The following is a 25,710-nucleotide window of genomic DNA, read 5'->3' on the forward strand; positions in this document are numbered from 1 at the left end:
AAAGTGAGGCTCCGTGGCTGCTGTCAGATGAAACAGACCATCCCGAAATGCCTAGTGCGATGGTATCTCTGATCGTACGTGTATGTATACAAAAAAAGAGTATAGCCCATGTTATTTGATGATCCAAACCGTTTATTTGTTAGGCCTCACTTAAATAGGATGATCCTAAGCATTGATCTATTGGGGTTTAAAAATGATGGTATAGTATATAAACATCTACGATCACCTCACGGGGTGTTTTTTGAGGCACAACTTATTTAAGTTCGGGCCCAACAAATGAACGGCTTAGATACATAGAGTAGAAAGTCCTGACACGCGAAACATGCAAGGAGCCTTTGCCATAAAGCATTTGATTGATCAATACCATCCACGTGAAGGGCCCCATAATGTGTTGCTAAAACTTTAAAATCATCGATTCATCTAGAGATGGCCCCACCTAATGCAAAACCCAATCACACGTCAGAATGTCCCCACTAGAGCATAATCCACTGAAACCCCACGTCTAACAAACGGCTAATCTCCCGCTACGTGTCTTTTTCCCCTTGTTTAACCCTAACTCTTAACTCTAACCCTAACCCTAACCCCGCCGCCCGCCAAAAACCCATACAACAAAAACCCTCGTCTTCCTCCAGTTTTTCTTCTCTTTTCCTCCTCCGCCGTTTCAGAAAGATCGAGAGGGAGAGAGCGTTTCCATCACCGCATCAAATCCCTAGAAACCAGAATTCTCAATAAACCCCGAACTGAATCATAACCTCTAACTCTAGTATCTGTAAACCAGAACCCCCCTCCTCAAAACCAGAAAAAATAAAATAAAAAACCCTAACCCTAACCCTAACCGAACATGGATCCCTCTCAATTCCAGCAATCCCAAATCGCCTCAATCCTCGGACCCGATCTCGCTTCCTTCGAAACTCTAATCTCCCATCTCATGTCCGCAGGCAACGAACAACGATCTCAAGCCGAATCCATCTTCAATCTCTGCAAACAAAACCAACCCGATGCCCTAACCCTAAAACTCGCCCACCTCCTCCAATCCTCTCCCCATGTCGAGCTCCGAGCCATGTCTGCAATCCTCCTCCGAAAACAACTAACCCGAGACGATTCCTATCTCTGGCCTCGTCTCTCTCAATCCACTCAAACTGCCCTAAAATCTCACCTCCTAGCCTGCGTCCAACGCGAAGATTCAAAATCAATCTCCAAAAAGCTCTGTGATACCGTCTCTGAGCTCGCCTCCGGCATCCTCCCTGACGGCGGATGGCCGGAATTCCTCCCCTTCATGTTCCAATGCGTCACTTCCGATTCCCCTCGCCTTCAAGAATCCGCCCTTCTCATGTTTGCCCACCTTTCCCAATTCATCGGTGAAACCCTAGTCCCCCACCTCGCAACCCTCCATGATGTCTTTTTCTCTTGCCTCTCTTCTGCCTCGCCCGACGTTCGTATTGCCTCTCTTGGTGCTGCTATCAATTTTATCCAGTGCTTATCATCTCCGTCGGATCGTGATCGGTTTCAGGATCTTCTCCCTGCCATGATGCAGACCTTGACTGAGGCGCTTAATTGTGGGCAAGAGGCCACGGCCCAGGAGGCACTCGAGTTGCTTATCGAGCTGGCGGGAACGGAACCCAAGTTCTTACGGCGGCAGTTGGTTGATGTAGTTGCAGCTATGTTGCAGATTGCTGAGGCTGATGGGCTCGAGGAGGGCACGCGGCATTTAGCGATAGAATTTGTGATTACCCTCGCGGAGGCGAGGGAGCGTGCGCCTGGAATGATGAGGAAGTTGCCACAGTTTATTGGGAGGTTGTTCGCGATACTTATGAAGATGTTGCTGGATATTGAGGATGATCCTGCATGGCATAGTGCGGAGAGTGAGGATGAGGATGCGGGGGAGACGAGTAACTACAGTGTTGGTCAGGAGTGTTTGGATAGGCTATCGATTTCGTTGGGAGGGAATACGATTGTTCCAGTTGCGTCTGAGCTGTTGCCGGGTTATTTAGCTGCGCCCGAATGGCAGAACCATCACGCGGCACTCATCACCCTGGCACAAATTGCGGAAGGGTGCTCGAAGGTACTAGCTGTCTTGCTAAGATTTCAGCAACTTGCAACTCATGTCCTACTGTTTTATATGATTTCCATTAAAAACAACTCCAAAATTCATTTTGAAAGAAAAATTATGAAATTGTGATTCAACATGATTAATGAGATGTACAGTTCACCGTATGAATTGGAATGAGGTTGAATTTTATATTTGTTTCTGGTTTTATGTTATGTTTTATCCCATGAGTTCAGAATTAAGATGGAATTCAGGTAATATGATGGTTAGTTCAATATCTATTAGAGATGAATTCCTTGCTACATAGTAATGTAATGTTACAAGCGAAATAAAATTTAATGGTGTTCTTTCTTTTGATGGGTTGCTTTAGTGATGATGTGTCTGCTACTTCAGGATGTCACAATATAACTTAAACACAACTGATTTGATGGGTTTTCTTACTTCATCTCTGTTTATCTTTTGATGGTGTTCTTTCTTTCTTTCCTTCTTATTTTCTGCAGGTGATGATAAAAAACCTGGAGCAAGTGGTGACAATGGTGTTGAACTCGTTCCAGGATCCCCATCCACGTGTGCGTTGGGCAGCCATTAATGCGATTGGCCAACTGTCTACAGATTTGGGTCCGGATCTACAAGTTCAATACCATCAACGGGTGCTTCCTGCGTTAGCCTCAGCTATGGATGATTTCCAAAATCCCCGAGTACAGGTAAATTGATTTCTTTCATCATTTTTTTTGCGTTTGGTGACCCTTCTGTTTGTTGATTGATAGTAATAAGTTTCCTTTAGAGTGAGATTCACAGCCCCTTTGAAAGTACGAGAACCAATTTGTGGATTAAATATAGCTCATGCTTTTATTATCTTCTTAGGAATGCTACTTCTCCTTGAGTGGAACATTTGTGGCACTTTGCAATGAAGTATGAAATACACTATGAATAGCTGAGGCCAACTACTATTTGAATGAATGCATTCAAAGAAGAGGGCTTACTTTGGTTATCCATTTTTGTACTTTGGTCATTTGTATTTACCCAAATATTGTTGATATTAGACTTGTAGGCCACTGCTAGCATGTCATTGAGAGAGAAAAAAACGCTATCTTCTTGTATTTTTATACAAAGCCTTTAGCCCTTGATAAAGTATGGAGTGTAGCATTTGTGGGATTTGGCAGTGAAGTATGAAATATATTACAAGAACGGGGTTTATACTTAGTTATCAGAAGCTTCCTAGTTAGATGGAAAGCTCGCTTCATAAACTAAGTAGACCATCTGTATCAGAAGCTTCCTAGTTGGATGGGAAGCTCACTTCTACCCAAGCTCGCTTTGTAAACTTAGTAGACCATATTTGCAACCATCATATGTTAATAATAGATAATAGTTGTCGGAAGCTTCCTAGTTGGTTGTGAAGCTCGCTTCGTAAACTAAGTAGACCATCTTCGCTCATATGTTAATAATAGATCATTCGCCTTGCACATGGAAGCAGGAGAGTTAATGAATCACTGGTTCCTTCACATCAGATTGGCCAGGTACGTATGGAGAATCCTGGAAAGATTTGGCATGCGTTGGGTCTTCCCCTTTAGGTTGAGTGAATTGTTGGAATGCTGGCCTCTAGTAACCCGGCTGAAGAAAGGAAACACCCTCTGGAGTTGATGATGCTAGCCACGATATGGGTCCTCTGGAAGGGGAGAAACTCTAGGTTATTTACGGGCTTAGTAAAAAGCCCCCTGTTCATTTGTCCAAGGCAGTTGCATTAACCATTGCATGAGTGTGAATTCTCCCTAGTTTCAGGTTCGTTTTAGCATTCGATTTGTGGCATGGATGAAGAGAGATATCCTGGGGCAACGATCAAAGAGTAGTTATTGCACAGGATTGGAGCCCTCCTCCCTAGGTCGGCTAAAGCTCAACTCTGATGGCTCTAGTTTGGGGAACCCGGAGCCTTCTGGCATTGGGGGAAATCCTAAGAAATGATAGCAGGTCGACAAAGTGCTCCTTCTCGGGCCCCATCAGGATTGCAGATTGAAATGAGATAGAGTTAAAAACAGTCCTCCAAGGTCTATTGATTTTGGAGCGTACACTCCTGGACTGCGTATTAGTGGAAGGAGATTCCCTTAACGTTATAAGATAGTTGAAGGGAAGCCTCTCGCCACCCTGGTGATTTGCGCATTGGACGGATGAGATCTTGGACCGTGTAGGAGGATCAACCATTTCATTTCACTATGTTAGAAGATCGGCGAATAGCGAGGCCGATAGGCTTGCCAGGGATGGGGTCTTCAGGGAGAGTCTAGAGATATTTGATTTTCTCCTCCCTTGAGGGCCTTCTGTTTGTATATATGTTCATGTTTTCTTTATTGTATTGACCATCTCGGCAGCAGGGTCACCCCCCTCCTTTTCTTTCTATTAATATAATTATTTATCATTAAAAAATTAGTACAAAATTAAAGCTACAGATATTACAATTATTAGGTAATGCTTCCATTTGTTTCAAATGTGGTGAGTTAAACCTGTTGTAGCATATTTTACAAATCCCGTACGGGGCAAATTCTTGGCAAGGATATTTCTGGGGTGCTTTGATATTTTGTAGTATCTCTAGGGTTTTTATCGGGTGGCACCTGAAAAAAATTGAAAATTTAAAACATACAACCCACACTTTAGCATTGTGTTCAGACATCTGACTTCTTATTGCATCATGGCCCTCTCTAGTGCAATTGTCACGCTGTATGTCTTACCTAACCTATGCAAAGAAATGTGTTTTTTTGCCCTTATTTTTAACTTCAACCCATTGATTTAGTTAATTGTTTCCCTTACTTTTGTCTTATATGTGCTTCATATTTATCAAATAAAAATATAAAGAATCCAAATAAATAACTGTCCAAAAAGGTTGATGGTGCTTGGATCAGCGCCAATTACTTTTTTTTAAAGGTAGCGCCAAGTACTTTTTGTTTGTCTACTTTTCGTTCATTTGAGACATTCTTTTTCCTATAACCAGCAGCTCAGAACTTTATGATAATGATAGTTAATTTGCCCATCTTGGTCTTTTTTAATGATATAATTTACCATTAAAAAACAATTGTCCAGTTCTGCTGCTTGATGAATCGTTCTGTTCGCCTGTAGCTCATATTATTTTTATTGTTTATTGATTTGTTTCTTTCAGCAAGAAACATTTTTGGGTTCATATTTTTCTTTTCTTATTCCATAGGCACATGCCGCTTCAGCAGTTCTCAACTTCAGTGAGAACTGCACACCAGATATCTTAACACCATACTTGGATGGAATAGTGAGCAAATTGCTTATCCTCTTACAGGTATAGTATATCATATCATATTTGTATTGGATTTACTGCCACTGATCTACTTCGCCTTATTCTTTCTCGATGGTTGTGTGATGGATTATAATGTTTTATTATCATGCAATCCAGAATGGGAAGCAGATGGTGCAAGAGGGAGCATTGACGGCTTTAGCATCAGTCGCGGATTCATCCCAGGTACCCCAAAGGCTGCTTAGATAATTATTTCATCATTTGCTTTGAAATGTTGTGTTCTGAAATCACATTTGTTTATGCAGGAACACTTCCAAAAATATTATGATGCGGTTATGCCTTTTCTCAAAACGATCTTGGTGAATGCAACTGACAAGTCTAACCGCATGCTTCGTGCTAAATCCATGGAATGCATTAGTTTGGTTGGAATGGCTGTGGGCAAGGAGAAGTTCAGGGATGATGCTAAACAGGTAGATTATTGAACCGTGTGCCCTACTGCCTAATGCTCAATGTTTGAATTTGACAATGCTCTAAAGTTTCTAACAGCTCCATTTTGTGAACTTTGATATGCAGGGACCCATGTTTTGATACTCATTTAGCCTAAATTCCTATAATTCTTACCCACTAGAAAACCTCCTTTTGTAGGCATTGCATGTTGTTTTTGAACTGATATTTGTTTTTCAGCATGCTTATATTTGTGCTATAGCTGATTATTCCCAATATTTGTTAAGCATGGTTACTTCATCCTTTTAGCTTATTATTTATGCTAGGTTATGGAAGTGCTCATGACATTGCAAGGATATCCCATGGAGACAGATGATCCGACAACAAGCTACATGCTACAGGTATGTTTTTTATTGTTTGGGTTATTTCAATGTGACCCGAAGCCCCCATGCACATAGTTTCCTCTAGTGATGTCTTTGTTGAATCAATTTTCTATTTTTCTGTTTGTATGTTGTACTTGTAGGCATGGGCCAGACTCTGTAAGTGCCTTGGGCAGGATTTCCTCCCTTACATGAGTGTTGTGATGCCTCCTTTGCTCCAGTCTGCTCAGCTTAAACCGGATGTGACCATTACATCTGCAGATTCTGATGATGACATAGACGAGTCAGATGATGAAAGGTTTGTCTTTATTCAAAGAAATTATAAAAGTATATGAATTGCATTTTTCAATCGTTGAAGTTCGGGTTTGAAAACTAAGGGTGTTGGACTAAATGTATCGTAAAAGCAATCAAGTTCAATTATGGCTAATATTTTCTAGGATTGTTATGACAAAATTCTTAAAAGTCCTTTATGGATTGCTAGTTTGCCACCATCATCTCAGGAATTGACTTTGTTCTAGGAATTTGCTAAACACCCAAATGTGTTTTAAGTTTGTCAAAGATATTTATCTATACCCTTGGTCTCATATAAGAATGTTGTTGCATGTATTCAAAGGCATGGAACTAATCCTTTTTCAATCAAAGTTTATTTGAATTAATCTTCCCTACATGGTTGCTGAATAATTTTTAAGTTAGTATTCATAGAACTTATGATTATCACTGTTTGAAAATGGAGAAAAGCTATAAATGGTACAAAAAGTTGATTGACATTCTAGGATTTGATTGATGTAGTTGCTGGTAGGAGCAAGAGGGTGTTTTAAGTTGGGGTCTACTTATCATTTTTCTTAAAAACAATAGCTTTTCACCCCCCATCTCATCGAAAAATGTACATATATCCATAGTTCTAGACTTCTAGCAAGAAGAACCATTTTTGTATGGCTCATCACTCATGCCCATAACTATTTTCTGTTTGATATTTAGTGGAAGTTTTATTAATGAAGAAAAAGTACTAATAAAAAAGGACCCTTAAAATAATGGGTTTTTTTTTTTGGAATGGTAATAACGGGGTATATGTCCACTACTAAATGTACAATTTTTTTTGTCATTGATTAAAATCTGCTTCTCAGTGAGCCTGTGTGGCTGCTGTCAGATGCAACAGACCATCTGCGAAATGGCTTTTGCGATGGACAGTAGCAAATCCCATATATACATATATTTACATACAATTTTTTGTCATAGATATACAATACATGGCATATACATATATTCACATACCATTGTTTGAAAACTGTCCGAGTCAATTGTCAACTTGTCCGAGTTGACTCGCTTTTCCTTGGCCAATTTCTCGCCCGTGTCTGAGTTTTTTACTACCAAGTCAACTAAAACCCCTTTGAATTTATGAAGCAAAGTTCAAATTTTACATAAGGGTTTAGCTAAACCAACTTGGTCGACCAATCTGTTTCAATCAGATTGAATATGTACATACCATTGTTTGAAAACTGTCCGAGTCAATTGTCAACTTGTCCGAGTTGACTCGCTTTTCCTTGGCCAATTTCTCGCCGTGTCTGAGTTTTTTACTACCAAGTCAACTAAAACCCTTTTGAATTTATGAAGCAAAGTTCAAATTTTACATAAGGGTTTAGCTAAACCAACTTGGTCGACCAATATGTTTCAATCAGATTGTGAATTCAACAACCGGATTGGTTGATCCCAAGTTCTCAACCGTCAAATAAGTGAACTCTATTTTTTTAGATTCCTCAGATCGAAGTTCCCATTGAGACTTGGGTTTTACTAAAAACATCAAGGGAAATAATCTGAATGGATTTGATCAGAATCCTATGGTTAGATTTATGTCATCTCAATTATTGGTTTTAAGTTGAGTTGGTCTCAAGATCCAACGGTTGGATCTACTTGAATTTAACTTGTTTCTTTAATCCTAACAGTAAGTGAGATTTTCAAAATATTTTTGAAGGGATAGATCTAATCTTGCATATTTAGAAAGTGTGTGAAAAGTCACTTTCAGCCATAGATGTGGATACTTTTGCACGAGTTTGACAGTGAAGTGTACTTCCTCTTAATATTTCAGACTCGTTTTTTTGTCATTTTACTTATGTTTCACTATTTTCTCTAGCAGTAAACATCTCACGACTGCCTCCCACTGATATTAATATTTGTTAGAATCAGTCATAAAAACTGAAATTGAAGCGTGAACCATCACACCACAGGTAGATTCCCACATTTTTAAATTTCCTTCATTTGGGATGGCTGATTTATTTTTCCTTTTTCTGTTAGGGATTAGTTGTGTATCATCAAAACATAAAATATGCATGTTTTGGGTAAATTTTGATGAGTGTGGTATTATGTTTTTTTGCCTTTATTATTTATTGTTTGTTGCTTCTATTTGTTTCTTCGGCTAGTTCGGTGAATTCTTGTGCCTATTTTCTTATTCTTTCCTCTTCTTCTTCTTTTTTTTTTTTTTACTTTTTAAATTTTCATCTTTATTTTGCATTTACATTTATTGTATGTTGATTTCAACTCTAGTTGAGTTAGAACTACATTTCCTTGATCATGATCCTTGTGTCTGTGGGTCACAAGTTTCCCATGTTTTCTTATTTTTCATTATAATTTCATTTTTTGCATGAATTTTATGTTGAGTGTTTAACATTCATTGTATCTAACTGCGTTGTGTTTTATGAATTATGTAGGTGTGTTTATCACTTTATCTATTACATACTTATAATGTTACGTACGTACATGGGTTTCACTTGGCCGGAATAAATTATCTAGATTTTACCTTTCCCCAAAAAAAAAAATTATCTAGATTTTAGCCATTGGTAGGATATTGATTAGGATTATCTTTCTATCTAGTTAGATTAGAATTATCAGTTTTATTTGTCTTTTATTTCATTGGTCTGTGGAGTCTTGATAGGGTAGGATTCTATGTTGGATGAGAGACTTGTTCTAGTTTTGTGGTGTTGAATGATTTATGTAATTTGTATTTAACGTAATGAATGAGAATAAAAACGGCTGTAGAAACTTTATTCAAGAAAAGTGTGTATTTGCGCACAAAGGAGGACCGACCCTTCCCTCGAAGCGGGTCAAGAGGCTGATCTTCCCTCCGAGAAGATCAAATCCGTTGCGAACCGGATCGGGTTTGTAACAAAGTGGTATCAGAGCGAGCATCTAAGGATCGGGCGGTTGCACGCTGAGGTGCGCTCTCTTGTTGTGGGAGAAGCGAAAATGATCAAAACGATGGAGGAGATGTTTTCTGCTGTGAATGCAAAGTTCAACAAGATGGAACTTTCGTTTGGCGTGAATACAGAAGAGCCTCCATGTTTGAAAGAGCTAAATGAAAAATTCAACGAGAGCACCGTCGAGAAGGCGCTTGTATGACGAAAAAGAAAAGAAGAAATAGGAAAAGGGGTGGAAAGAAGAAGAGAGGAAGAAATCAAATAGAAGAGAAAAGGCCACCAAAGAAAGGCGTCGCTGATTTTCAGTATCATCGAGTTCACCGCTGAAAAATCCGCCATTCCTCTCCATCTGTCCAACGTCACAAAGAAGATCCTCATCTAGGAACATCAGTGCGTTAAAATTCTAATAAAGCTTCGATGGAGCCTTGGATGAAGAGCTTGCTCAAATCGGTCACAGGATCATGGCATCCCACTTTGCGGAGACATCAAGCCAATATCTCTACGGCCTTATGGGTACCCTGACTGTCCAACGTTACTTGTGTGGCCCAACAGAATCATGTCGAATACGATTAGGGATCCCGGTGGAATAAATTATTTTTTCCAATTAATCCATCCTTGGGGACAAGGTTGATTTCAAGGGGGGAGGAATGTTACATGCCTACATGGGTTTCAGTTGGCCGGAATAAATTATCTAGATTTTAGCCATTGGTAGGATTATGATTAGGATTATCTTTCTATCTAGTTAGATTAGAATTATCAGTTTTATTTGTCTTTTATTTCATTGGTCTGTGGAGTCTTGATAGGGTAGGATTCTATATTGGATGAGAGACTTGTCCTAGTTTTGTGGTGTTGACCGATTTATGTAATTTGTTTTTAACGTAATGAATGAGGAGAAAAACGGCAGTAGAAACTTTATTCAAGAAAAGTGTGTATTTGCGCACAAAGGAGGACCGACCCTTCCCTCGAAGCGGGTCAAGAGGCTGATCTTCCCTCCGAGAAGATCAAATCCGTTGCGAACCGGATCAGGTTCGTAACATACAATGGTTGTTTTGTTTTATTTTGTCAATGCATTTTATTTCAAGTAGTTAATAAAAAGTTGTTTTGTTCCAAAAGCTATGTGAAAAACCATTAAAAGTTAAATTAAACATGATTTTTTGGTTGAACCATCACCTATCTTTGTATCTGTTGGACCCAGTGTTTCAAAACGCTGTTGCAGACCAAAATGCGACCATAGCAAATCCTAGTTGACTTGGCATGGTGTGATTGAGTACTTGCTTGACGCATTCAAGTACTCAGTTGCCGTGGCAAGAACTTGGGAGAGTTAAAGTTGTTTTGATTGACTTTGTAGCTGAAGGGCAAAATGTGGAATCAGACAAGAACTCATCCAAGGTAAAAGAGAGTCGACTCGGGAAAGTCGACGATGACACGGGGAAGTTTTGAAACTATGGTTGGACCTTGAAAGGAAAAATGTCACAAGTGTCACAGATTTGTTCGTTTTGGCTCTGACAAAGCCCATGCAGATGTTTTGATCTTGCTTATGGATATATATTTGTAGTTGAAACCTTTATATGTTTTATTGTTGTTGTTATGTTTTTTCTGAGCCATACCACTGATTTTCAGGAAAATATGGGGTTTATGACTGGTGTATTTCTGTTGCAGTATTGAAACCATTACTCTTGGGGATAAAAGGATAGGTATCAAGACTAGTGTCTTGGAGGAAAAAGCTACAGCTTGTAACATGCTCTGTTGCTATGCTGATGAGCTAAAGGAGGGGTTCTACCCGTGGATTGATCAGGTTGTTCTTGATGCATCACATGTTTTCCTTCTTTTTTTTCTCTGAATGATCACACATGTTCCTATTTTTTTTTCTCTGAATGATCACATATGTTCCTTCTATGTATACTTTCCTAACATTGCTGTGATAAATTAACTGTTGTTACAACTTCCTCAGGTTGCCCCAACTTTAGTTCCACTTCTTAAATTTTATTTCCATGAAGAAGTTAGGAAGGCTGCTGTTTCAGGTATTAATTACGATGTCTTGTTCGTTCTTTCATTTCTTCTTCTTGAATGCTTTGTGACTGGCCTTTGTTCCTGATGCCATCCCTCTTTTATTGCCTAGCCATGCCGGAGCTATTACGTTCGGCTAAATTAGCTGTAGAGAAGGGGCAAGCACTAGGTCGTGACGAGTCCTATGTTAAGCAGTTGTCTGACTACATAATTCCAGCTTTGGTTGAAGCTTTACACAAGGTCATTATAGTTTTCATGGCTATTTGATGTTTTTATTCTCTTTACTCCTCTATCTTATATTTGTTGTTGTCCTCCCACTTGTCGTCCTTTTTTTTTTACTCTAAAGTAAATATTCTTTGAACTACAACTGGGTTGCAGGAGCCTGAGACTGAAATTTGTGCAAGCATGCTGGATTCATTGAATGAATGTATACAGGTTTGTCATATTCTTCTATAAAGTTATATTACGAATTTTGTTACATAATAACATGTATTGTAACTTTCCTACACACTTACTGAATACTTTATGCTATTATGTAGCTAGGCTCCAACAACATGTATTGTAACTTTCCTACACACTTACTGAATACTTTATGTTATTATGTAGCTAGGTTGTTGCATCATCCTTAGGGGAAATTTTGTGACTGAGATTATTATTTATCTACCAAGCTGTATGTTCTTTGCATAGAGATTCATATCCTGATGAAGTAAACATCTTACATCTAATATTTACAGTGTGAGTCCTTACTAGGATGTAGCTGAACAAAATTTTTTAAGCCATTCTTTGGCTCAACTATATTACAAGGTTTGACTATACCCATATGGCATTGCAGGCCATTTTATCAGATAATTTCAATATATCACGTGCGGACTTATCAGCCATTGGGAGATCTTCCCAACCAAAAAGTGGCAAGAATCTACTCACTAGTTAAACATCGCAGGCTAAAGTCACGGGTTTGCTCCCCGGAGACGAGTGTTCGAATCCCACCCAGGCTTATCCGATGCGCGTGGTCTACGGGTGCCTGCGCGCATCCGTAGGGAATTAGTCCTACCCCCAAAGGGGGTGGGGACACCCTTCGTCATAAAAAAAAAAGAAAAAGAAAGAAGTTAAAACATCTCAGGTCATATATTATCAGAGAATTACAATGTATATTATGTCTACATATCTGCCAATTCTTGCTGGTTTGGAAGATCTTCCCAACCAAGAAGAGGCAAGGATAAAGTTAATCTCTTGAGATTTAAGTACTGGCAATGAAGCACGGATACAGGTACGGGGTGCAGGTACGACACGATACGGGTACGTGGATAAGTGATTTTAAAAAAAATAGGATACGGGTACGTTGGGGTTACGCTAAATATAATATATTTTTATATTTTATTATATATTTATGAAGATAAAAAAATTAAATATTTTGTTACAGAATTCAAATAATTTAATTGGAGAAAAATCAATTAACAATAACATCACCAAAATCTAATATTACTTCTAAGTTGTTAGGTTTTTAATTACGGTGTATATATATATATATATATATATATATATATATATATATATATATAGAGAGAGAGAGAGAGAGAGAGAGAGAGAGAGAGAGAACGGTTCCTACACATGTGTAGATAAGTTATCTACACACTAGCTTAAAATACAGTAGGGCCCACATTGTTTGGGTGATCCAAGCCATCCATTTTAAAGGCCCTCACATAGATAGGGTGTCCACAAAAAATCAGATCCATAGGATCATCCTAACCATTCGAACTGTGGAGGCAAAAAATGGACTAATTTGTGAAGGTTTAAAGACATCCATTTTACCTCCACAAATCGTAGGGTTGGGATTATCCTATGGATCTGATTTTTTGTAGACACCCTATCTATGTGAGGGCCTTTAAAATGGATGGCTTGGATCACCCAAACAATGGGGGCCCCCACTGTATTTTAAGCTAGTGTGTAGAGAACTCTCTACACATATGTGTAGGAACCGTTTTCTCATATATATATATATATATATATAGGAATGGAAACTAAGGGAATTATTTCAATTTCTCCCAAAAATCTGTGGGAATTACACATAATTTTTTTGACTTTTTTTTACAAAGGCACCCATTCAACCCACATATTTACAATCCTACCCCCTCCTTTATGCTTTCTAACAAAGGCACCCATTAAAGCCACTTAATTTCAATCCTACCCCCTCCTTTATGCTTTTTAACAAAGGCACCCATGAAAGCCACATAATTTCAATCTTACCCCCCTCCTTTATGCTTTTGTAATAAATAATCTATAGGGTGATCTTAACCATCCGATGTAAGAGGAACAACATACTATGGAAACCTCTATCGATTGGACGGCTAGGATCAGCGTATGAAAATGATTTCTGGGGCACAATCTGTTGATGTTGTGTTCCATCACATGGACGGTTCGGATCAACTTATGATGTGGTCCGTATCGTTCTTGAGCTGGGTACGGGTCCAAGATTCATGACCCGTAAATTTTCCCAGGTCATTTTGACCTGGCTCGTGTCACCCAGACCCTTACGGGTCGGGTAAAACCCTCCCATATTTTTCAAAATCTTTTTGATGGGCCCAAAAATTAATTTCTTCAAATCTTTGAACTGGTCTATCCCCCACAGGTTGGTGGGCCCAAAAATTAATTTCTTCAAATCTTTGAATGAGGTAGGCCCCTATTTTTCAAAATGAACTGTACGCACCGCCCCATGATCCAAACCCTCCATTTGATAATCATAGCCCTCCGATCTAAAGAAAAATTGCATATTACGGAAACCTCTATAGATTGGAGAGTTGTGATCATCCAATGGAAATGATTTTTGGGGCACAACCTATTTACATTGTGGCCCATCAAATGAATGGTTTCGATCATCCTATGGTGTGGGTCGTGCATTAACATTAAGGCCAAATTGTAGGCCCCACCCAGATTTTTCAAATTAAGTTTGCAGTCAACGCCATAGGATGATCAAAGACGTCTATTTGATGGGCCGCGACGCAAATAGGTTGTGCCTCCAAAATCATTTCGATGGGATGATTGCAACCCTCCGATATATAAGGTTTCCATAATATGCAGTTTCTCTATTGTCTATCATGAGAAGCTAAATATAATGTTTTCCCACTCCCCGTGCATCGCACGGGGTGTCCCACTAGTGTGTATATATAGGAAATGGTTTGTGTAAGCTTATCTGAGCAGAGCTCACAAACTATAGCGCGCGGGGGGGGGGGGGGGGGACATTTTTTGGTGGATCCAAAGCATTCATTTGGAAGGCCCTTCCATGGATAGGGTGTGTACCAAAAATCAGCCCTATAGGATCATCCTAACCCAATCAAAGTTGGAGGGGAAAATGGGCAGCACTGTGTGTCCATGTTTCTGCCCATTTTTCCCCTCCACAAATGGTAGGGTTAGAATGATCCTATAGGGCTGATTTTCTGTACATACCATATCCATGGAAGGGCATTCCAAATGAATGCTTTGGATCCCCCCAAAAATGTGCCCCCCCCCCCCCCCCCCTCGGTTTGTGAGCTCTGCTCAGATAAGCTTATTTGAGCAGCTGCTCACAAACCATTTCCTTAATATATATATATATATATATATATATATATATATATATATATATATATATATATATATATATATATATGAGGAAAGTTTTTCTAGTCGGCCGACTAGAGAAGCTTCTCTAGTCCGCCGACCAAAAAACACTGTGGTCCCACATTATTTGGATAATCCAAAACATTCATTTGATAGGCTCTCGCATAGATAGGGTGTGCCCAAGAAATCAGCTGCATAGGATTATCCTAACCCTTTGATTTGCGGAGGTTAAAAATGGACAGATTTGTGGAGTTTATAAGCGTCCATTTTAACCTCCATAAATCGGAAGGGTTAGGATGATCCTATGGAGATGATTTTTTAGGCACATCCTATCTATGTCAGGGCCCATCAAATGAATGCTTTGGATCATCAAAACAACGTGGGTTCACTGTGTTTTTAACCTCCACTGTCCATTTTTAACCTCCACAAATCGAAGGGCTAGGATGATCCTATGGAGCTGATTTTTTGGGCACACCATATCTATGCCAGGGCCCATCAAATGAATGCTTTGGATCATCCAAACAACATGGGCCCACTGTGTTTTTGGTCGGCGGACTAAAGAAGGTTCTCTAGTCGGCCGACTAGAAAAACTTTCCTCATATATATATAGAGGAAACTGTTGGTGAGCTTAACCAAACTTATGGTGAGCTAGCTTGCCCAACCACATGGGGGCCCACTTTGTTAGGATGATCCAAACCATTCATTTGAAAGTCCCTTACATAGATGGGGGGTGTACCAAAAATCAGCTCCATAGGATCATTCTAACCCCTCCATTTGAGGAGGACAAAAATGGACAGACACAAATCTGCCCCATTTTTGTCCTCCACAAATGGAGGGGTTAGGATGATCCTATGAAGCTGATTTTTGGTACACCCCCTATCTATGATAAGGCCTTGCAAATGAATGGTTTGGATCACTCCCCAAAATGTGGGACCCATGTGATTGGGCAAGCTAGCTCACCATAAGTTTGGCTCACCAACAGTTTCCTCATATATATATATATGCAGCAACAATTCAAGGTCCAATCACTATCTAAAACAAGGAAAGTATATGGCCCAAACAACCTCTATCTACGGTAAGTAATCTCATGAATAGATTAGTCTCAACAGTTGATATTCTAAGGGTATCAGTAAGTCACAAAATCTGGGATAATGGGCTGAGAATACAGAAGGTCAGTTGTTACCCAATAGCAATAGGTAATCACGCCGCTCGCGGATCTCACGTAAAGGAGGTTCAAGATGTTGGTGGAGAAGCTGGGAATACTCGAACAATCCAAGGAACATTAGTCAAGGCCTTTAGATTAGGTCCAAGAGGGAAGATATGGGGTGGAGATGATCACATAAACTCACTGACAACAAGGCGTAAAAAGTGTATCAAGAAAGGGGTAAGGAGGCAAGGGGAGGATGAGAGGAAGGGACTTACGATGAACAACCCTGAAACAGTCTATGGATTGTTGGAATAGAAATGGAGAAGAGGGCAGCAAGGAGGGAAAAAAGTGAGGATAAATGAGGCCCGTTGCAGCCACGCTGCAACAGCAATAAAGGGACTGATTTTGGAAGGGAAATCATTATAATATCATTTTTTTGGTTTAAACATATTGTGCATAAATAATTATTATAATTATAATTTTTTATTTGTTAATCAATATCAAATATATACATTTATGTTTATATTTATATTTATATTTGGATCTCTTGTAGACACCCCTTGTGGCCACATAGCACAGGATCACCTATGCTATTAAAGAACTTCTACAACATAAGAAGTACCCAGCCATAAAGTGCAAGGGCCAAAGTTGATCTTCAGGATGGTCTTAGCTGAAGGAACTAAGAACTGGAAAGAACAGTCCATAGTCTTAAGCTGACGGAACTAAGAACTGGAAAGAACAGTCCATGGTCTTAAGCTGAAAGACCCTTCAGAATCAACTATGAATTATGATGCTTTTTATCTTCATTTTTAATGTAAACAAAAAACTTGTTTAATCGTATCAAACTTGTTTAAGTTATTATCTGTTTTCTTGCTCAAAGGACTATGCATATATGCTTTACTAGATGAAGTTGAATATTTGAATGAGCATGTAAGGCATCATAATCTTTTGATTCTTTTCTACCATTAGGCATTGCATGATTATATTGTTTTTCTGCTTTTGTGGGAAGCCTACAATCTACGTGCTCTTTTTGGATTTATATTATGTATGAAAATATTGAATGGTACAATTAACAAAAACTTACCATATGTGATGCATCTTGGACTTTATGAACATGGAAACATATCCCCTGAAAAACATAGCTTTTATTCTCTCTGATGTCATTCTGGTAAAAGTCTTGGATGAATCTTTCATGTGTTACCCTTCTTTCTTTGTCGTCTTTTTCAGATATCTGGACTGCTTCTTGATGAGAGCCAGGTGAGATGTATTGTGGATGAAATGAAGCAGGTGATAACTGCTAGCTCAACTAGAAAAAGAGAAAGAGCAGAGAGGGCCAAAGCAGAGGACTTCGATGCTGAGGAAGGGGAATTACTGAAAGAAGAAAACGAGCAAGAAGAAGAAGTTTTTGATCAAGTCTGCCCTAAAAATGCTCCATTTTTTTTTCTCAATGGATATTTTGTGCACTAAAGTTTGTTTAATTGTTCTATATCATAATTGATATTGAAAACCTAAAACATGCTTGTATTTTCAGCCTCATGAATCTTTTTGGATTGCAGGTTGGCGATTGCTTGGGTACTTTGATCAAAACGTTCAAAGCTTCATTCTTACCTTTCTTTGATGAACTTTCGTCGTACATAATGCCTATGTGGGTAAGTTATCTCCCATTTCAAAAAAAAAATGTGGGCAAGTTATCTTGATAATGAATAAATATGCTCTGTATATAGCTGCATGTGGTTGTTAAGCATTATCTAACTAGAGAATTGGGATGTCTCTGTGAGCTTTGCATTCCTTTGAACCTTTGCCTGGCTGCAATTGCAGTTATTATTTCCAAGCTAAAGGACAGTAAAAACATAATGTAAGTAAATTGTCAACCCCTTGGGAGTGCTTCTCTCTAGATTTCAAACTATTGTTGCTTAGTTTTTCCACTTTTAATTGACTGATAAGCTTGAATGCGCAACATTAGGCGTAAAAAACAGTTAAACCCAAGGGAATGCTTTGAGTACTTATTCTATTCAACGGGGGCTAAAAATTTCGGTCAATCCGAATCACTGAAGAAACATGATCGGATTTGCAGTTATTCGATTATTTTGTTACTTCCAGCTGCTCCATTGTGGGGGATTTCTATGATTATTTGTTAAGTGGTGGTGAACTTTGATACACGTTTTTTCCATATACGTACTCTTTTGGCATGTATAACAAAACCAGTAAAGCCCATGGAAGGCTTTGTTTCAGAAACCTGCTTTGTCTTTTCTCTGTAAAACTTCCAATATTAATCTTTTCCACTGAATCAGAGCATTATTGTATTTGCCAAGAATTAGTGTCTGCATGGTACAATTGTCTATTTTTGTTAATGCTCTTGTACCAAATAATAAAGTCCAAAATTTTGTAACAAATGGAGCTCAGTCTAATTAACCAATAAGACAATGTTACCCATTGAAAATGGCGATAAAGGTACACCTGGTATTTTGGTGGAAATTGCTGGAATCTTTAAAAAATAAATAAAAATCAATGATAGAATGACTGGTTAAATAAATAAAAAAAGGTAGCATAAGTCAGTGATTTTATATCTAGGACCACTTGGAGGTGACAAGTGTTGGAGACACAGCTTTTTGTTTTATTAGAAAGTAAGTAGTAAAAAATAAATCGTTCATGGTAGTTTACTTCCATTTCCCCATTCTTTTATTTGTGGGATCTTCATTGAAAACCGACAATGTCATGATGGAATTTGTACGTGTTTCCCAGGATGTGTTGCATTTGGAAGTATGAGAACTCTAGTTTTTTTTATGGGGAAATCCTCATCAATATTGGAACTTTGTAAGTGATCATAAGTGTCATAATGGAGTTCGTTAATTGATCCATGCTTTGCCATGCTTCATCTCCATGATGAGATCTTAGATGTGGCGTTATGTGGCATTTAGGTGGATTACTAGCATGCACAACAATCTCTGTCATACTGAATGGCCCCTGGTAGTTATGATATTGGGGATTTTGGCTTTTAAGCCTACCTTGTAATCTATGATTCTTTGACTGGTGTTTTTATTTGTTATTCTTAAAATTACTTTGTGTCCACAAATCTGCCCATTTTTCCCTCCACTGTTGGATGGGTTAGGATGATCCTATGGGGCTGATTTTTTTGTGGACACCCTATCTAGGTAAGGGCCTTTCAAATGAATGGTTTGGATCACCCCAAAAATGTGGGCCCCCACTGTTTTTAACCCGACCGAGTAGATAAGCTTATCTACTCGACCGAGTACGCACACCTTTCCCTTTATTTATTTGTGCATCTTTACCTTAATCTTGTTGTTTTGATGAGATTTTTAATATCTTAATAAGAAAAAGGGAAATTATATCAGCACTGCAATGTTTTAATAGATGAGCGGAAGCATCTTGTCGTTTAGGGTTGATGAGTATAAATTATAATCATAATTAAATCAGCAGTGCAATGTTTTAATAGATGCACAGAAGCATCTTGTCGTTTAGGGTTGATGACTATAAATTATAATCATCTAGGGTTGCTTAAGAGGACTAGGTCAAAATGTGGGATGCTTGGCAGAACCGACTTTGCCAATGTCTAGCAGCAACTAAGCATCTTCAGTTGCTTAGGGGACTCAATCAAAGCGATTATTGCATGTTTACCAGCCCTTGTTTCACTAATGTCTCTTGGATTCTTCACTCCATTAGCAGGAAGTTGTATTTATCTTCATTGCAAATGAATAATTGCTAGCCCTGTACATTTTTGTTCACTGTATGCGAATCTAGTTACTCTTTTATTTGGGATATTTCTTTTCTTCTTGAAAGAATGGATGAATCATTTCCATATACTGGGAATACTGTTATGTTTTTATTCTAGTCATTGGTTTATCGACCTTTGTATATGTATTTCAACTTCAAAACATGAGTGCATTTTCCTTTTTATGTAGTTGTAGGGTGTCTGTATATTTTGGTTTTACCATTTGACATAAATGGTTCTGATTTTTAGGGTAAGGATAAGACAGCTGAAGAGAGAAGGGTTGCTATTTGTATATTTGATGATGTTGCAGAACAATGCCGAGAATCAGCTCTTAAGTAATCCCTATTCCCTTGAGTATTAACTGAAAATAAGCTTCCAAATTTCGTAACTTATCTTAAATGTGTCCTTTTTTCTTTTTTTTAAATGGTTATCTTAAATGTGTCTATTTTTCCATTATTGAACAGATATTATGATACGTATCTTCCATTTCTACTGGAGGCATGTAATGATGAAAGCCCTGATGTTCGCCAGGTTTTTCTTTAGAGGACCATGACCTTTGAAATGTCACACTTTTTTTGGATGTTTTTTTATCGCTTATATGAGCTAAATTTTATTTTCAGGCCGCTGTTTATGGCATTGGCGTATGTGCTGAGTTTGGTGGATCTGTTTTTAGGCCTCTCGTTGGAGGTGTCTTACTTTTTCTGTGTGTTTACCTTCAATAGTTGTTCCCCTTAAAACACTAGTTGTGCACACCTGATTTTTTTTTTGGGCCTTAAACAGAGGCTCTTTCCAGATTAAATTTTGTGATTAGGCAGCCTAATGCGCTACATTCAGATAATGTAATGGCATATGACAATGCTGTCTCAGCTTTAGGAAAAATATGCCAATTCCATCGAGATAGCATAGATTCCGCTCAGGTACGTACTTCATTCTGTTTGCTCATTTTATTGCTTTTGGCATTCGGTGTTTTGACAGAACAAGCTTCAAAACATTTGATATAATGTGCATGCATTTATTCTTCTAGTCACTTAAATGTTAAGTGGGTACATTTGGGTTTGAGTTCTGCACTTCTTTGGGTTAATGTTCTGACCATTTCCAGGATTCCTTACATCGATTATATGGCCTATTTTGTGGTTAAATGACCATTAGCTTTCATTACATTTATTTACATTTAATTTTATTTTACAAATTTATTTTTTGTCGTAGTTGAAGTCATGGATTTGGTTCAGAGATTACCTATGATGGCATGACTCATCATGAAACTTGCCTATCAGCATTGTCGGAAAATTACCATTCAATAAAAAAAAAGCAGCATTGTCGGAAATTAAAATGCAAACTTACCCAGTCAAATGGGCATGCATTTCCATGGAAATACACTTTGTTTTACACATCTCTAATGGGTCTGCTGAGTTTTTTTTTGTGGAATTGTACTACCCTTTGACAGCTGGTTAAAAAATGTAAAACAAAGTGTGTTTGTCCAACTATCAAAACATGGCAATGCGGATATCAGTAGTTCTGTGGGGAAATGTTTTTGGTGGTGACATTTTTGTTAATATTTTAAAGAACTTGTTTTGACCGTTTTGTTAGTTCCACATCATGTAGTAATGCTTTTAGTGGTGACATTTTTGTTAATATTTTAAAGAACTTGTTTGGACTGTTTTGTTAGTTCCGTGGGGAAATGTTTTTGGTTTAATATTTTTGTTAATATTTTTAAGATCCTGTTTGGACTGTTTTGTCGGTCAGTAGTTCCAAAGGTTTTTGCTAATGCGGTCCTTCCACAAATGGTAAATCTTTCTCTCTTTTTTTTGCAGGTTGTTCCTGCTTGGTTAAACTGTCTGCCAATTAAAGGTGATTTGATTGAAGCCAAAGTTGTACATGACCAGCTTTGTTCAATGGTTGAAAGGTAAGGACTTTTGCCTAATAGTACTATGTCGGTGATAAGTAGCAAAAATCTTATTGATCTATTCTTTCAGTCTTTTTCACTTGTAATGGTGTGCTCTATCTTAACCTATCAATGACTGGTTTTCAACATGTATTGCGTATTAAATTTGATTTTTTTTTCTGGTTTCAGGTCGGATAGGGAGCTTTTGGGCCCTAATAACCAGTTCCTTCCGAAGATAGTTTCTGTGTTTGCTGAGGTAAAAAATATTGTGTTTTTGGCTCATATTTAATGTCCTTCAGACCTTCACTGTAGAAATGTGTTCTAGAGGGCACTGCTCTCCCTCTGCCCATTTATTTTTGCGGTGCAATTGCTTGTTGTTTTTTGGTTCATTTTCATCAATTCATTCTTTAACTGACAGAAAGAAAAACCACATATCCCACCATTCTAGAGGGCACTGCTCTTCCTCAGAAATCCTGAAGTTGCTTCTATTCTATCCTCGTCTCTTATACATTTATTATTTTCATTCTTACAGTTGAGAATGATGATAATTAACAGAGCACTAATTCAGAAAAGTAAAAAAAATACATAACAGCAATTCAAAAGATTCTGCGTAGAAACCCAGTCCATTTTCAACAAATGAAAATTTAATCTGTTACATAGAATGTCCATCTTATCTCAACTCAACTCAACTCAACTCAACTAAGCCTTTGTCCCAAACTAGTTGGGGTCTGCTAATGAATCCTTTAGAAAATTTTCATGAAGAAGGTGAAAGAATCTGCCTGGCTCAAATTGACTTAGTCTAATCCTTACACTAATTGGGTTCGTCTACATGGATCATTTTCTTCCATTCTCTCCTATCCAAGGTCATGTTCTCTATTATGTTCCTAACCATCAAGTCTTTCCTCACTGTTTCTAACCAAGTTGTTTTCGGTCTGCCCCTACCTCCTTTTACTCCATCAACTTGGCATGAGTCACTTCTTCTCACTGGAGCATCCAAAGGCCTACGTTGGATATGCCCAAACCATCTTAAGCGGTGCTCTCTCATCTTCTCCTCAATTGGTGCCACCCCCACCTTTTTACGGTTGTCTTCATTTTTAATTCTATCTAACCTTGTGTGGCCGCACATCCATCAAGCATTCGCATCTCCGCTACACTCATCTTATGCACATGCTGCTTCTTGGTGGCCCAACATTTTGAGCCGTACAACATGGCTGGCCTCACAGCTGTCTTATAAAACTTATCATTAAAAAAACATAGAATGTCCATCTTCAAGCCGAGCATGAATTTGGAAATTGTCTGCCCCGCCAAGAGCAGTGGCATTTGTGTGGATGTTAGCAAGTAAGAAAGTCAACACATGCGACCGTCTTAAAAGAAGAAAGTTTCATCTTTTCTAGTTGATGCATTCTATGAATGGAGAGGAGTCGTTGGATCATTTTATGATTTGGTGCCCTTTTTCCTGTTGTCTTTGGCAAGCAATCATCAGTAGCTTTGGCCTTTTGTGGGTGCTCCAAAGAAATATAAAGAGCATCTTGCAAAGTTGGATGGGTGGTGGACCGTTTGGAGAAAAGGGGCAGATTATATGGCATCTTGTTTTGTATACGGTAGTATGGCACATTTGGAGAGAAAAAATCACATATTCAAAGAAAAAAAAGAAGAGTTGATCAAAAATTATTTCTGATATATAAGTTGACCTACTTTTACGAAATAGAAATGGCAAGTGCACGTCAGATTACAACGGGGTCATACTCTGAGAAAGTGGCAAGTGATAATGAAGGAAAAGAAGATGCGGCAAACGACGCTACCTCCCCCTCCGCCAAACCAATAGGTTGGCTGAAATTAAACTTTGATGGTAGCTCCAATGGTAACCCTGTTCGGGCTGGAATTTGTGGTATCATTCGTGATTCTAATGGCATGTTGGTGATGACCTTTTCAGGTCCAGTAGGTGAGTGCTACTCCAAAGAGGTGGAAGTAAAAGCCTTATTATGGGGTCTAAAGTGGTTTGCATCGGCTAGACTTGGTCCCTTAATTATTAAGGGTGATTCAACCCTTGTAATATCTTAGGTGAATAATAAAGTAGCTGGGTCATGGAAAATAGCCAACATCATTGCTGAGATAAGGAACCTGTTCAGTAGATCAGGTCTCAAATTGTTCTCAAAAAAGGTCTGCAAATGATCAAGCAGACAAGTTGGCAAAATAAGGGGTGGCGTTCATAGTCCCACTTCAATAGGGCGTCGGAGGGTTAATAGGGCAAACAAAATCAGTTTACAAGTTGAGGGTATTGTCGCGGCCTGCAAATCAAAGGGACTGCAGTTTCAGATGGATGTCTGGGGTACAGCATTAAGTATGTCTATGGGGTTGGGTGTAGCCGCTCTTTACTAGGGTTGGACACCCTCTCCCTGCTGATGTAATTTGGTTCTGGCTTATTAATAAATTTATTACCTTTAAAAAAGTAGACTGACTAACATATCAGGACATTGTCTTTTGAAATCTTTGAACGGTAAAAGCACAATAAAATTAGGGAACAAAAACTTTGGTTGATATGATGTTGCTCGGTGTTATGGTTGATATCATGTCTGTCTTCAATTGTGAACTATGCACTTTCTGGCAAATTGTACATCCTCGGTACTACTTTGTCCAGATGTTTTTGGACCAAAACTCCAGATTGATATTGTTGTTTGATTCAAAACCAAATCACACAATTTTGACAATAGTCCCCAGTACAGAATCATAACAATAAGTAAAAGTGCAAATACTAGCTCAAATGACTCAGTATTAACTTTGGCAATTAAGTAATTCCCACAATTTAACTCACAAATTTAGTGACTTCTTTTGTTGCAACACTACCGTTATGAGTAGGATACTTTTGGGTACTGCCACACATTTTTATCTTTCTGGTAATATCCTGATGCCTATAGATACCTGGATTTCTTGACCATCATGGACCTTGTATGTGCCATGTTGATATATATCTGTATCCATAATGGAGTTAAATACTTTTGCATACTTTGATGGGTTCTGGATCTGTGCTGAAAGAAGCGCTTGTGACCGCAGCAACAGTCCAAGTGGAAGAATACCATAGTATACGGTTCACAGTACGTATCTTATAATTTGTATTATAGCACACTGTATCTCTACCATTTGAGGTGGTGGATGCCAGTGTCATTGCTGACGGAATAAACCGTGCTCTATTTATTCGTTTCCTCTTTCCCATGCCATCATCCTATGTTATGGATTCTTCTGACTTGGCAATGTACCGGTGTTGAATTCCAATACTTTAGGGTTCACTGCGACACTTCTAGATCACTTCTTGGTGCATTCAAACAGACCCACCTTGACAAATTTATAATGCTTGGGATGCATTGTAATATGTATCACATTGGACTCCTGAATCTCATGATTTTGACTAAGGTTTGGCAATATGGGCTGCTCACTGAAAATGCAGGTTCTATGTGCGGGCAAAGATCTGGCTACAGAACAAACTGCAAGTCGGATGATCAATCTTCTGAGGCAGCTTCAGCAGACATTACCGCCCTCAGCGTTGGCCTCGACCTGGTCTTCATTGCAGCCCCAGCAACAGCTCGCATTGCAATCCATTCTCTCTTCCTAAGGATCTTTCAACAGTTCCGTCCGGTCAGTTTTCTATAATATTCTGTTTATTATTACCCATTCTTTATATATGTATCCCTTTCTCGCGTGGATTTTCTGCAATGTGGTGGTTGTTGAGGGTGAATGAAAGTTGTCTGCGGTGAAGATGTGGTTTCGGTGTAGAATGTGTATATTACAAGAAGCTTGAAAGTGAATTTTATACTCTCCACCGGGCCACGGGCCGCACGTGCAGCCCGAGAGAAAGATAAAAGAAAAAGTGTCCAGTGGTTGGCTTTGAGGTTATTGTTGTTATTGGTAGTGGTGGTGAAGGATACTGAATTTTTTAGGCAATTCTTGTAGCAGTTTTGGTGTTCGTCTCCTCTTTTCCTCTCATAAATACATATAATATTTGTTTTTCTTTGTGGAAATGAGAAGATTTTTGGGTCCTGAATATTATTA

At 38.6% G+C, this 25,710-nt stretch overlaps 1 protein-coding gene across 1 annotated transcript; it reads left to right on the forward strand.

Moving 5' to 3' along the window:
* Positions 1 to 577: 577 nt before the first annotated feature.
* On the forward strand, positions 578 to 25,710 carry LOC143848294 (uncharacterized). The gene is made up of 20 exons (XM_077357203.1): positions 578 to 2,062; positions 2,548 to 2,751; positions 5,235 to 5,339; positions 5,454 to 5,519; positions 5,600 to 5,764; positions 6,065 to 6,139; positions 6,262 to 6,416; positions 10,966 to 11,101; positions 11,258 to 11,327; positions 11,426 to 11,553; positions 11,692 to 11,748; positions 17,282 to 17,467; positions 17,611 to 17,703; positions 20,034 to 20,119; positions 20,249 to 20,315; positions 20,405 to 20,471; positions 20,565 to 20,701; positions 21,596 to 21,687; positions 21,856 to 21,922; positions 25,109 to 25,710. Exons 1-20 carry the CDS (start codon positions 842 to 844, stop codon positions 25,271 to 25,273), a joined length of 3,342 nt encoding a protein of 1,113 aa, XP_077213318.1. The 5' UTR covers positions 578 to 841; the 3' UTR covers positions 25,274 to 25,710.

This window comes from Tasmannia lanceolata, unplaced genomic scaffold, assembly GCF_043159265.1.
Source record: "Tasmannia lanceolata isolate RefF3 unplaced genomic scaffold, GAP_Taslan_0.1 ptg000003l, whole genome shotgun sequence".
Classification (NCBI taxonomy): Eukaryota; Viridiplantae; Streptophyta; class Magnoliopsida; order Canellales; family Winteraceae; genus Tasmannia; species Tasmannia lanceolata.

What these genes read in the sequence shown, in the direction of transcription:
- LOC143848294 (XM_077357203.1), top strand. Translation starts at nt 842, where the DNA reads ATGGATCCCTCTCAATTCCAGCAATCCCAAATCGCCTCAATCCTCGGA. An exon ending in TCAGGGATGATGCTAAACAG is followed by an intron (nt 5,765 to 6,064) that starts GTAGATTATTGA and finishes TATTTATGCTAG; the next exon opens with GTTATGGAAGTGCTCATGAC. An exon ending in GACGAGTCAGATGATGAAAG is followed by an intron (nt 6,417 to 10,965) that starts GTTTGTCTTTAT and finishes TTTCTGTTGCAG; the next exon opens with TATTGAAACCATTACTCTTG.